The 13,872-nt window shown below is 50.1% G+C and overlaps 1 protein-coding gene across 1 annotated transcript in view; it reads right to left on the reverse strand.

The window, feature by feature from the left end:
- LOC119956627 (proline-rich protein 12-like) overlaps positions 1-4,094 on the reverse strand; it is a 37,741-nt gene extending 33,647 nt beyond the window's left edge. Inside the window, exon 1 of the mRNA XM_038783967.1 lies at positions 4,056-4,094. Coding sequence (XP_038639895.1) covers positions 4,056-4,094 — 39 coding nt within the window. The remainder of the gene's footprint in view (positions 1-4,055) is intronic.
- Between the last annotated feature and the right edge of the window lie 9,778 nt (positions 4,095-13,872).

Genomic DNA, 13,872 nt, shown 5'->3' on the forward strand with positions numbered 1-13,872 from the left:
AGTGCCAACCTGGGCATACATAATTATTCCTTCACAGTCAATGCTCGACCTGTGGAATTCATGACCACAGAAAGCAGTGGAGGACAAATCATTGTATTGGTTTCAAGAAGCAGCTAAATATTGCACTTGGGGTGAAGAACATGGGAGGGGGGTGGGATTTAGCTATTGAGCTGAATGATCAGCCACAAATATAATGAATGCTGGAGAAAGGGCTGAATCGCCTCCTCCTATTTTCCCTTTTCCCATGTAAAATCCTGGAATCCTTAGCTACCCTTCACCGCCACAGCCCACAGTCCACCACCCCCTTCTCAAGGATAACGAGGACTGGGCAACTAATGCCAACATCCCAAAACTTTTGTCTCAGTAAAGATTTCGAGGGGTACAGGTAGAGTGGGCCGGAAGACACTTTTCCCATTAGTAGAGGGGTCAATAACCAGGGGGCATGGATTTAAGGTAAGAGGTAGAAGGTTAAGAGGGGGATTGATGGTGGCGCAGTGGTTAGCACTGCTGCCTCATGGCACCGAGGTTGCAGGTTCGATCCCGGCCCTGGGTCACAGTCCGTGTGGGGTTTGCACATTCTCCCCGTGTCTGCGTGGGTTTCGCCACCACAACCCAAAGATGTGCAGGGTAGGTGGATTGGCCATGCTAAATTGCCCCTTAATTGGAAAAATGAATTGGGTACTCTAAATTTATAAGAAAAAAAAGAGGGGGGGGGGGGTTGAGGAGAAACCTTTCCCCAGAGGGTGGTGGGAGTCTGGTACCATCCTCGAAAGGGTGGTCGAGTCTGAAACTCTCGGAACATTTAAGAAGTATTTAGATATTCACTTGCGATGCGGTAACCTCCAGGGCAATTAGGCCAAGTGCTGGAAAATGGGACTTCTGTAGTAAGATCTTTGTTAGCCGGCCTAAAAACAATGGGCCGAATTGCCTCCTGCTGCGCTGTAAACGTCTATAAAGCCATTCCGAGACAAGTCACAGCAACAAAAAATAATTCTCATCTCTCCCCTAATCACTTTGCCACAAATAACTAACACCCAGTCTCCCTGGGTGCATTGACTCCTAAGTTACTGAGTGTATTAAAGATAATTATTGCTGCGTTTATATACACCAATCTGGTTTGGACTCAAAACGCCAACAATTTGAGTTAGGATGATTTTTTAAATGGCCTGTTCTCTCCTCGTCTGGCCTGGGAGAAGCAAATTCAGAGTCCCGTCCACTGCCAGCTTCCACGTCAGCTGCCGCCCTCGTCCTTCTAGGTGGCAGAGGTCACCAGTTGGCTGAAGAAACCACGGGTTTCTGGGCTGACGCGAAGCCCTCTGTGGCCGACCAGCTCCTTTTTAAAAAGAAATTAGAGTACCCAATCATTTTTTTCCAATTAAGGGGCAATTTAGGGTGGCCAATCCACCTACCCTGCACATCTTTGGGTTGTGGGGGTGAAACCCACGCAAACACGGGGAGAATGTGCAAACTCCACACGGACAGTGACCCAGAGCTGGGATCAAACCCGGGACCTCGGCGCCGTGAAGCAGCAGTGCTAGCCACTGCGCCACCATGCTGCCCTGCTCCTTAACTTTGCAAATCAATCCAACTGCAGTTTTGTCGACTGAATCCTGACTTTGGGGTCATGGTTTTCCCCTCGTGTGGAGGAAATTTACACCCCTGACTTCAGTTAGAGAACAGCTTTGTTTTTAAGTATAATGCCTGAATTAAGCCTGTGTCCATTTAAAACAGGGATCAATATATTGAATCTGGGTACTGGAATGTTAATGCAGAGATGGTGACCATTCAGCTCATTGTGGGTATGATAGGTCTTTGAAAGTTCTGTCCAATTATTCCCATTGCCCCCGCACTGCCCTGCAAACTGTTCCTTTTACAAGTATTTAGAGAACTCCCTTTTGAAGGTTCAATCTGCCTCTCAGGCTACACGTTCAAAACCCAACGAAAACATCTCAGTCCTCAATATAATTTCAACTGGTCGAGCATCAGAAGAGCTGGAGAGAAATTAACAACAGAGCTACCCCACGAACCCTGTTCATTTCCAGCAGACATGCCCTGCCCCCCCCCCCCCCCCGCCCCACCTTGTTGCCCATCATCGAGATATTTTCAGTTTTATACACCGACGTTGTGGTCAGTTTCAGGAATGCCCGCTGACCACCAGAAGGCTCTCTCTCACTGCGAGGCAGTTCCTTTGGGTTAATTCTATCCCGAGTCCGCACAGTGACCAGCGGCAGACTATTTGGCCACGAGGAGCATCGCTGTGACGGTGTCCCATCCGAGATGCTCCTCGGGGCATGCTACAACAGCGATTAAGAATGTAAACCTCACCTAATGTACACCCTGTGCGGACTCCCCCCCCCTTCTCTTTCCCACAGCCCAGTCAGTGGCGCTGAGCTCAAACTGTGACCCCACCCCCCCCTCCCCAGCTGAGCTAATCTATCTCAGCACTGACACAGAATCAAACTTGTCACCAACCTGGATCTGTAAGGGCCTTTTCAATACCATCAACACCGCGCCCCCCCCCCCCCCCCCCCCCCCTGAAATTGACCATGTGTCCAAGAAACTTACAAGGGCAGAAGGACTCTTTCTCTGCCCCTTTCCCTCCCCCCCCCCCCCCACTCCTCCCCTACACACACACACAAGGGGAGGGAGTCAATATTGAGGCAGAACCCACTTTCACAAATAAACCAACTTCTCAGTTTGATTACAATCCAGATTCAGACCGGCCGATTCGCTCATCACCAGCAAGGTGGCAATGCTTAATTTGAACAATTTGGATTTTGCTCATTCTCCCATCCACCTCCCCCCCCCCCCCCCCCACCCCCCCCCCCCCACCACCACCACCCTCACCGACCCCCACCATCACCCTCTCACCGATCGCCTCCCACTCCCGACCCCCAATCACCACCCCCTTCTCCCCCTCACCGACCAACACCTCCCCTTCTCCCCCTCACACCACCCTTTTCTCCCCTCACCCACCCCCCAACCCCTTCCTGTTCTCAATCTCACCCCCCCATCTTTCCCTCACCACTACCCCATCTCTCCTCACCCCCCCAACCCCATTTCCCTCTCACCCCCCACCACCCCATCAGCTTCCCCCCTCCACTACCCCATCTCCCCCCCCCCCCCCACCTTCCCAGCACTACCTCATCACACCGCCCCCCCTCACACCCCCACCAAGTATATCTCCCTCCCGAAATGTTAACAGTGTAACTCCATTTCCAAGTGCAGCATTTGGACCTCATTTGGGAAAGCGGGCGGGAGAGAAAGTGGGTTGGACTTTCTCAGGCACAGAGATTGCAACGGGGCCTATAGCAATGGAGTAAGAAAGAGAGGGGGTGTGGAAGAGCGATATCCACTTTTAAAAAAATACACAAAAGGGGCAGAACGCGAGTATGTTTTTTTTCCCTCTAGAGTGTTGCATCTTTCAACGCACAAACTTGGGGGGGGGACGACAAAAATATTTGCAGTTGTTGTAAAGAGGGGAGGGGTGGAGAGGCCGTGGAAGCAAAACTGGGCCCAAGCTCTATTATCAATAACATCCCGTTCCTACCCCCCATCTCATCCGCGTCTATTTCACTCCAGCCTTTGATCAGTTTCCAGGCGCAACATTGTATCGAGCAACTGTAGCCATTCCCTTGGTTCCCCCCCCTCCCCCCCCCCTCCTGTGTATGTATATATATTTGCAATTCCCTTTCTTCCATGATTTTTTTTTGCCCTTTGGATACATTAAAGGCCTTCTATTCGATTCTTTGTGTCTGTGAGTTTGTGTGTGTGTGTGTGTTGGGTTGTTTTTTTTGCTGAAAGAGAGAGAGAGAAAACCCCTTCATTGTATCGCTCAACTTGGCATTCGCTGAAATGTAACCGATATTTGCAACCGACAAATTGAAACAGACTCCCTGGGCTTGGAAAGGGACTGGACAAATCACCTCCAACACCCACCCAGGCCCGGCTCTCCCATACCCCACATACACCGGCTTCTTTATCCTGGCAGAAGGGGGCTGGAAATTGAATGAAGGTTTTATGTATCCACACACATGTAACATTTTTTTTCTTACCTGGTTTTTACTCCTGAGGGCGATCTGTCGTAAGTCCATCCTTGTCCAGCACCAAGTGGATCGCCAAATCCGGAAGCGGAATAATTCCTATCCATTAAATTTAGTTCGAGTTGGTTATTTTTTATTCCCCTCTGCTTCTTTTCCAATTGTTGAAACCCCCTGGTTTTGCTCCTGTTTTTTTTTTTGGAGTGGGGGTGGGGGTTGGTTTGCAAGCCTTCGAGACGGTCCTGGATTGCACTTTCCTCCAAAGAACTGGCTGGTCGAATCCTAACGCTACTTTATTTTGGTGGCCCTGCGTCCTTATTTTGCTTTCAGTTTCGAAGCAAAAATAAAATTAATGCAACGGTGTGTGTGTGTGATGTATATATTTCTGCAAAACACACACACACAAAAAAAATTCTTGCCGAAGGGGGAGGGGGTAAGGGGGACTCACGGTGCGGCCATCTTTCAGGCTCTCTCTCTCTCTGCCTGTCTGTGATCTCAATACCCAGAATACATTTCAGAGAGAGAGAGAGAGGGAGGGAAGAGTATCATATCTCAGAGCAATCCCACTAGTAAAAGGGGACACACACATGCAAAAATATTCAGCCAGTAGCACACACACACACAGCAGAATGAAGCCCCCCAAAATCCAACATCCTTGAATACATGCATCCCCCCCCCCCCCCCCCAATCAACAGTTGAAAAGAAAACAGCAAAAGGAAGTCAGATGAAATAGAACCATTCACATGACATTCAAATCGGGGCTGTGGTGGATGGGACTCCATGGCAAGCCAGAGATTTGAAACAAACAAAAAACAACCATTATATTGAGAAGCTGGGCAAACATTGGCACAGTCAGGACCAGTGCAAAGAGGCTTTGACACTGGTCCCCTGCAGCACACAACAGACTGCACCTGATGGCACCTGGTGTGTGTGTCCTTTTGTGTCACTTTGCCACTCTTGTCCGTGCCCCAGGTAGCCCTGGTGGGTGAGATTTCGAGGCCCACGTGATGCCTTCTTGCCCCGTGTCACTGAAGGAAGGCCGGCGTTAAATGAGTTCAGTGCATTCGGCCCTCTTCCTCATTGGCACGTGTCAGCTCAGCAATCTCAAAGGCCACGCAGAGGCCAGTGGTTACAAAATGTGAAACTGGCACGGATGGACACACTTCTGAGGGTATGACGCCGCTGTATTTTGACGGTGGGTGTAAAGGGAGCTTTACTCTGTATCTAACCTGGGCATGGGCAAATACCATTAATGTGATTATAATACAAAAGAATCCTGACTCACAGCAGGTACCACCAGTTGAAGTATTTTGAATGCAGCAGGAGATCGCTGTCAAAGCCACTTTGCACTAGTCCAGATTCTCCAGATGTCAGTCCAGCTGTTGCAACCCATTCTCCGATTCCTGAGAGTGTTTGATGGGGACAGATTAGGCAAGAGCTTTACTCTGTAGATAACCCCGTGCTGTACCTGTCCTGGGAACATTTGATGGGGACAGTGTAGAGGGAGCTTTATATCTAACCCCGTGCTGTCCTGGGATTGTTTGATGGGGACAATATACAGGGATCTTTACTCTGTATCTAACCCCGTGCTGTACCTGTCCTGGGAGTGTTTGATGGGGACAGTGTAGAGGGAGCTTTACTCTGTATCTAACCCCGTGCTGTACCTGTCCTGGGAGTGTTTGATGGGTACAGTGTGTAGGGAGCTTTACTCTGTATCTAACCCCGTGCTGTACCTGTCCTGGGAGTGTTTGATGGGGACAGTGTAGCGGGATCTTTACTCTGTATCTAACCCCGTGCTGTACCTGTCCTTGGAGTGTTTGATGGGGACAGTGTCAAAGGAGCTTTACTCTGTATCTAACCCCGTGCTGTACCTGTCCTGGGAGTGTTTGATGGGGACAGTGTAGAGGGGGCTTTACTGTATCTAACCGCGTGCTGTTCCTGTCTTGGGAGTATTTGTGGGGACAGCGTAGAGGGAGCTTTACTCTATATCTAACCCTATGCCATATCTGTCCTGGGAGTCTTTGATGGGGACAGCATAGAGGGAGCTTTACTCTATATCTAACCCTATGCCATATCTGTCCTGGGTGTGTTTGATGGGGACAGCGTAAAGGGAGTTTTACTCTGTATCTAACCCCATGCTGTACCTGCCCTGGGATTGTTTGATGGGGACAGTGTAAAGGGAGTTTTACTCTGTATCTAACTCCGTGCTGTTACTGCCCTGGGAGTGTTTGATGGGGACAGTGTAGAGGGAGCTTTACTCTGTATCTAACCCCGTACTGTACCTGTCCTGGGAGTGTTTGATGGGGACAGTGTAGAGAGAGCTTTACTCTGTATCTAACCCCGTGCTGTACCTGCCCTGGGATTGCTTGATGGAGCAGTGTAGTGGGACGCCACAGCTGCACAGTGGTTAGCACTGCTGCTTCACAGAGTCAGAGACCCGGGTTCAATTCCAGCCTTGGGTGACTGTCTGTGTGGTGTTGGCACATCCTCCCCGTGTGTGCGTGGGTTTCCTCCGGGTGCTCTGGTTTCCTCCCACAGTCCGAAGATGTGCAAGTTAGGTGAACTGGCCATGATAAATTGCCCCTTAGTGTCCAACGGTTGGGTGGGGTTACGGGAGGGGACGTGGGCCTGGGTAGGTCTCTTTTGGAGGGTCGGTGCAGACTCAATGGGCCGAATGCACTGTAGGGATTCTATGATCTAAGCCCGTGCTGTACCTGTCCTGGGGATGTTTGATGGGGACAGTATTGAGGGAGCTTTACTCTGTATCTAACCCCGTGCTGTACCTGTCCTGGGAGTGTTTGATGGGGACAGTGTCGACGGAGCTTTACTCTGTATCTAACCCCGTGCTGTACCTGTCCTGGGAGTGTTTGATGGGGATGGTGTCGACGGAGCTTTACTCGATATCTAACCCCGTGATGTACCTGTCCTGGGAGTGTTTTATGGGGACAGTGTCGACGGAGCTTTACTCTGTATCTAACCCCGTGCTGTACCTGTCCTGGGAGTGTTTGACGGGGACAGTATCGAGGGAGCTTTACTCTGTATCTAACCTCATGCTGTACCTGTCCTGGGAGTCTTTGATGAGACAGTATAGAGAGAGATTTACGCCGTATCTAACCCCATGTGCTGTACCTGACCTGGGAGTGTTTTATGGGGACAGTGTAGAGGGAGCTTTATTCTGTTTCTAACCTCGTGCTGACCTGTCCAGGGGGGGTCTGGCAGCCTTCCATGTCATAAGATGATATTTTGCGCCATGATTGTCAACTCACTCAGGAGATGAAGCGAAATGGCTGTGGGGATAGGAAGTATCTAAGCGTGATGTTGCAATTGCCATAAGTATGACGCAGTCTTTGATGGGCCATCCACTCTGCTCCTGCTCACCATTCCCCTGCGGAGATCATAGAATTTCCAATGCAATTTGGACCATCGAGTCTGCATCGGCCCATTGAAAGATCACCCTACCTAAACCCATACTTCCACTCCATCCCCATCTAACCTAATTGGACACTAAGGGCAATTTAGCATGGGTAATCCACCTAATCTGCACATCTTTGGACTCTGGGTGGAAACCGGAGCACCCGGAGGAATCCCACGCACACACGGGGAGAGCATGCAGACTCTGCACCGACAGTGACCCAAGCCGGGAATCGAACCTGGGACCCTGGAGCTGTGAAGTGAACATTCTTGCATTCTTTTTTAAAATTCATTTACGGGATGTGTCCGTTGCTGGTTAGGCCAGCAATTTATTGCCCATCCCTAGTTGTCCTTCAGAAGGTGGTGGCCAGTTGCCTGCTTGAACCACTGCAGTCCGTGAGGAGAAGGTACACCCACCGTGCTGTTAGGGAGGGAGTTCCAGGATGTTGCCCCAGCGACAATGAAGGAACGGCGATATATTTCCAAGTCAGGGCGGTGAATGACTTGGAGAGGAACCTCCAGGTGGTGGGGTTCCCAGGTATCTGCTTCGCTTGTCCTTCCAGATGGTAGTGGTTGTGGGTTTGGAAGGTGCTGCCTAAGGAACCTTGGTGAGTTGCTGCAGTGCAACTTGTCGGCATTACTCACAGCTGCCACTGTTAGTTGGCGATGTAGGGTTTGAATCTTTGTGGAAGGGGGAGCAATCAAGCTTTGTCCTGGATGGTGTTGAGCTTAAGTGTTGTTGAGCTTCTTGAGTGTTGTTGGGGCTGTACTCATCCAGGCAAGTGGCGAGTATTAGGGGCAGCATGGTAGCATTGTGGATAGCACAATTGCTTCACAGCTCCAGGGTCCCAGGTTCGATTCCGGCTTGGGTCACTGTCTGTGCGGAGTCTGCACATCCTCCCCGTGTGTGCGTGGGTTTCCTCCGGGTGCTCCGGTTTCCTCCCACAGTCCAAAGATGTGCAGGTTAGGTGGATTGGCCATGATAAATTGCCCTTAGTGTCCAAAATTGCCCTTAGTGTTGGGTGGGGTTACTGGGTGATGGGGATAGGGTGGAGGTGTTGACGTTGGGTAGGGTGCTCTTTCCAAGAGCCGGTGTAGACTCGATGGGCCGAATGGCCTCCTTCTGCACTGTAAATTCTATGATTTCATCACACCCCTGACTTGTGCCTTGTAGATGGTGGACCGGCTTTGGGAGGGGGGCAGGAGGTGAGTTATTCACTGCAGAATTCCCAGCCTCTGACCTGCCCTAGTAGCCACAGTATTTATATGGCTGGTCCAGTTCAGTTTCTGATCAATGGTAACTGCCAGGATGTTGATTGTGGGGATTCAGCGATGGTAATGACATTGGATATCATGGGCCGGTGGTTAGATCCTCTCTTGTAGAAGATGGTCATTGCCTGGCACTTTTGGGGCGTGAATGTTACTTATCATTTGTCAGTCCAAGCCTGGATATTGTTCAGGTCTTGCTGCATTTGGGCATGGACTGCTTCAGTGTCCAAGGAGTCGCAAATGGTGAACATTGTACAATAATCAGCAAACATCCTTACTTCTGATCTTATGACAGAGGGGAGGTCATTGATGAAGCAGTTGTAGATGGCCGAGTCTAGGTCACTACCCGGAGGAACTCCTGCACTGATGTCCCAGAACTAAAAAAAATTTTTTACATTTTTTTTAATAAATTGAGACTACCCAATTAATTTTTTCCAATTAAGGGGCAATTTAGCCTGGCCAATCCACCTACCCTGCATATCTTTGGGTTGTGGGGGCGAAACCCACGCAAACACAGGGAGAATGTGCAAACTCCACAGTGAACCAGAACCGGGCTCGAACCTGGGACCTCGGCACCAGTGCTATCCAATGTGCCACTGTGAAGCCCCGTCCCAGAGCTAAAATGATTGACCTCCGACCACCACAACCATCTTTCTTTGCGCTGGGTATGACTCCAACTAGTGGAGGATTTTTCCCCTGGTCCCCATTGACTTAAGTTTTGCTGGGGCTCCTTGATGCCATACTTGGTCAAATGCTGCCTTGATGTCAAGGGCAGTCAATCTCACCTCACCTCTGGCATTCAGCTCTTTTATCCAAGTTTGAACCAAGGCTGTAATGAGGTCAAGAGCTGAGTGACTCTGGCAGAACCCAAACGGAGTGTCCGTGAGCAGATTATTGCTGAGTAAGTGCTGCTCGATAACACTTCTCATGACTCCTTCCATCACTTTGCTGATGGAGAGGAGACTGATAGGGCAGTAATCGGCTGGGTTGGATTTGTCCTGTTTCTTGTGTACAGGACACACCTGGGCAACTTTCCCCATTGCCGGGTAGATGCCAGTGTTGTAGCTGTCCTGGAACATCTTGGCTTGGGGTGCGGCAAGTTCTGGAGCTCAAGTCTTCAGTACTACTGCCAGAATATTGTCAGAACCCACAGCCTTTGTAGGATCCGGTGCCTTCAGCCATTTCTTGATATCACTTGGGGGTGAATCAAGTTGGTTGAATACTGACATCTGTGATGCTGGGGACCTCTGGAGGAGACGGAGATGGGACCATTTGGGGGGAGGGAAATCGGAAACATTGGGAAGAACAGGAATATTGTTTGAAGAGTTTATTAACAAAAGAAGTGAAGATAAAAGACATTTTATTACAGAGCTCTTACAGAACTATATATATGTATATATAATATATTAAGTACATAAAACACTAAAGTGACAACTAGTACAAGGCACAGTGGTTCTGTTTTTGTCCAGAGGCCTAGCTTTGCAGGAAAGCCTGACTCAGAATTTATTTAATTTCGGTTTCCATATTCCTGTACACCTACCATAATTCTCTTCCCTCCTCTCCCAAGGACATAGCGGCCTCGGGGTGGGGGGGTGGGGGCGTGGAGACACCCAGGTAAAATGTTGGTTCCTTTGCCTTTCCCCTCCGGGGACAGTAAGTTCAGAAAGGAGGCGAGAGGCAAGTGATATAGCCCAAACAGTCAGTATCTCAATGGGTAGGTTATATTAAATTTCCTCCCCCCCCCCCCCCCCCCCCCCGCCACATTGAGTCTTGCTGGGGTACGGTTCCATGGGCATTGGGTAGCTCTGAATGACTGCAAGCCTAGAATCAGAGTTGCGACAAAACCCAGAACTTGATGTCCACACAGTCCTATTCATCAAGACGTCAATGGAAGATTTTTTTCAACAAATTTAGAGTACCCATTTATTTTTTTCCAATTAAGGGGCAATTTAGCCTGGCCAATTCACACGTCCTTTTGGGTTGTCTGGGGGGTGAGACCCACCCAGACATGGGGACAATGTGCAAACTCCACTCAAACCCAGGATTGAACCCGGGTCCTTGGCGGCATGAGGCATCAGTGCTAACCACCGCGCCAACGTGCTGCCCTAAGGTCAATGAAAGATGTTCAGAATTCCGAAACCTGGCTGATTTACCCTCCCACAGGGATCTACCTCACTTCCCCTTAAATCCATCAAAGAGGGCTTTTGTTTTAGAGTACCCATTCATTTTTTCCCCTAATTGAAATGAAATGAAAATCGTTTATTGTCACAAGTAGGCTTCAATGAAGTTACTGTGAAAAGCCCCTAGTCGCCACATTCCGGCGCCTGTTCGGGGAGGCTGATACGGGAATCGAACCGTGCTGCTGGCCTGCTTTCAAAGCCAGCGATTTAGCCCAGTGTGCTAAACAGCCCCTAATTAAGGGGCGATTGAGCGTGGCCAATCCACCTACCCTGCACATCTTTGGGTTGCGGGGGTGAGAACCACGCAGACACGGGGAGAATGTGCAAACTCCACACGGACAGTGACCCGGGGCTAGGTGGTCCTCGGCGCCGTGAGGCAGCAGTGCTAACCACTGCGCCGCCGTACTGCCCTGCCCATCGAAGAGACCAAGCTGACTTTCCCTTCAGCCTAACCCCCAGGGTACTCAGGTCAACTGTGACATTCCAATTGCTAACATGACGGAGGTCAGCTAACTTGGCACCAGCCAGCTCCAGAGCCTTCAATATAGGCAACAACCCAAGGTCCCAGCCACAGTGACCGAGGCACAACCCCAGGCTGACTCAGGATAGCCGGACTGGAAGTAGAAATCGGATTGTGTGGATGGGAAGTATCTTTACTGACATCTTGTGAATGGTTTAAAATGTTCTAGATTTTACCCCTCGTCGCCTGGGGCGGGGGGGGGGGGGTTCCCTCTCATGTTACTTTGCAACCTTGGTTCCACTACTTAAGACATTTGATCTCTTAGTGTTTCTCCATCGCCCCGCCCCCCCCCCCCCCCCAAACAAAGCAAGACAGTGGAGGTATGAGAATCACACACTGCCCTGTTAAAATTGAGGACACCAAATAACACACTGATCTTCCAAATAACTCGCAGGATTTACTGAAGTTTTAATAAGCTGCGGTCTTGCCCCCTAACCCCCCACCACCACACCACCCCGCCACCCCCCCCCCCCCCCCCCCCCCCCCAGCCAAGCCCACCACCAAGCCATCGTCTTGGAAACCCACCCTCTGAAGATCAGAATTAGAACTACAGCATAAACCCCCAAACTGCCTTCTCGCCTTCCATTGCAACAATTGAGCTGTGATATTGCTTGCCCTTTCTCTCCCCCCCCCCCCCAACCCCCCACCCCCCGCCAATCTGATTTGAGGAGTATTTCTAGAAAAATGTGCAATTTCTTCACTGGGTCCAAGTCCTGACAATCCCGCCAGCATCATTGTTCAATCCATTGGCAAGGTCTAGGTGCTGTTAGAAGTCGAGGCCTGGTTGCCATGGATACTGCAAACATTGAAGGTTGAGGCCCCCTTCCCTCCACAATTTCCGTACCGTTCTCCTCCACACCCTGTCCGCCCACAGCCCTCCAAATTTTTATTCAGCCGGGTACAGACGTTGCTGGTTTCTTCCTTTCAGTAGTTCCGGGATTAGGTCTGATTAGTCGAGCTTTCTGTGGGGATCTTGGCCGGGAGAGTGTTAATCACTCGTTTTCTGTCAGCAGCGAAAATTGTTCACTTACAGGCTCCGAAATCTTGAATCCGTAAACTTTCAGCTGTTTAAAATTGGGGACAGGTCCCATTAAAGTGGTCGCTTCGCTTCGTGTTTGGCGCAGTTTTGGGTCGGAGGGGGTTCACGATCCCTATTGAATCCTCGTCTTTAAAAATTACCACCTCCCCTTGTCTAAAAGGCTCCGACACATCAGGTACAGTTCCAGAAGGACCACCAGCCTCTAGTACCATACCCGGGGGTCATCATTCACTTGTGAGCTCGGTATCGCTATATCATTTAGCCATTCAGGCGATCAAAGGGTCTTGTGGCACAGTTGAGGTTTTTGGCGATGGAGGTGTGGAGGAGAGGTGGCAGGTGTGGGGGAGGGGTACTTCACTGAAGGGGGGGAGCAATCAGGGTTGGCAACACTGGGGTCACAACCAATTCCACATTCGGGCCTCACATCTGCGAATATGCCTTTCCCTCAGCAGGTGCAGCAATTCTGACCCATTTCTCACCCACCTGGGCCCGGTTTGAATGAGAGGCTGCCGCGTGGAACTGTAGCTGCCCCACCGTCAGATAACGCCTGCTGGGATACAGTTCCACGTGGCCCCACGTTTCAGGCTCAACATCGAGGTTCAGGGGCCTAAACAGGGGCCTTTGGCGCACACAACATCTCGCTGGGCAATTCTCTGCCCCTCCCCCAGTCACTGACAATATCTAGCATTAACGAGAGAGGACACATTATAGTTTTTCCTCCATGGATGGCTATTACTGTACTACCTTCTACGGAATGTCTAAGTATCTACTTAATGGATCTGGCAGTGTACATTAAGCAGCACTTTGCTTCAAATACAGCAAAACCAGCCTTGCACTAGTCATTCACTTTTTTTTAAAATTTAGATTACCCAATTATTTTTTTCCAATTAAGGGGCAATTTAGCGTGGCCAATCCACCTACCCTGCACATCTTTGGGTTGTGGGGGTGATACCCACGCAGACACGGGGAGAATGTGCAAACTCCACACGGACAGTGACCTAGTAGTCATTCTCTTTAAGAGGTCCCGGGTCCAACCTCTCTGCTCTCCTCCACTTATCCCTACTGCTCAACCAACAGCACAGTCCTGATACCCTATTCCAGGCCTCTGCCATTTGTAACGAGCCCCTGGGAAGAAGTGTCCGAGCGTAGTTTATATAGCGTTGCCATGGCGAAAGCAAATGGAAACAATAGACTCTTCAATCTCCCAGGTTAATTCAAAGGTGCAAGGCTTGGACATATTGCTTTTGTTTTGCAGAGAATGGGTCCTGGTGGATGAACGTGTATCATTTCAAACGAGTGTAAGTGAGCCACGTTACGAGTGCGACTCTTATATCTCAACATGGTTGTTAGTGTAGCTATTAGCGCACTCCGGGTCGTTCAGCAAATGTTGCCCAATTGGCGAATTGCCAACAT

The sequence above is a fragment of the Scyliorhinus canicula genome, chromosome 23, assembly GCF_902713615.1.
Source record: "Scyliorhinus canicula chromosome 23, sScyCan1.1, whole genome shotgun sequence".
NCBI lineage: Eukaryota > Metazoa > Chordata > Chondrichthyes > Carcharhiniformes > Scyliorhinidae > Scyliorhinus > Scyliorhinus canicula.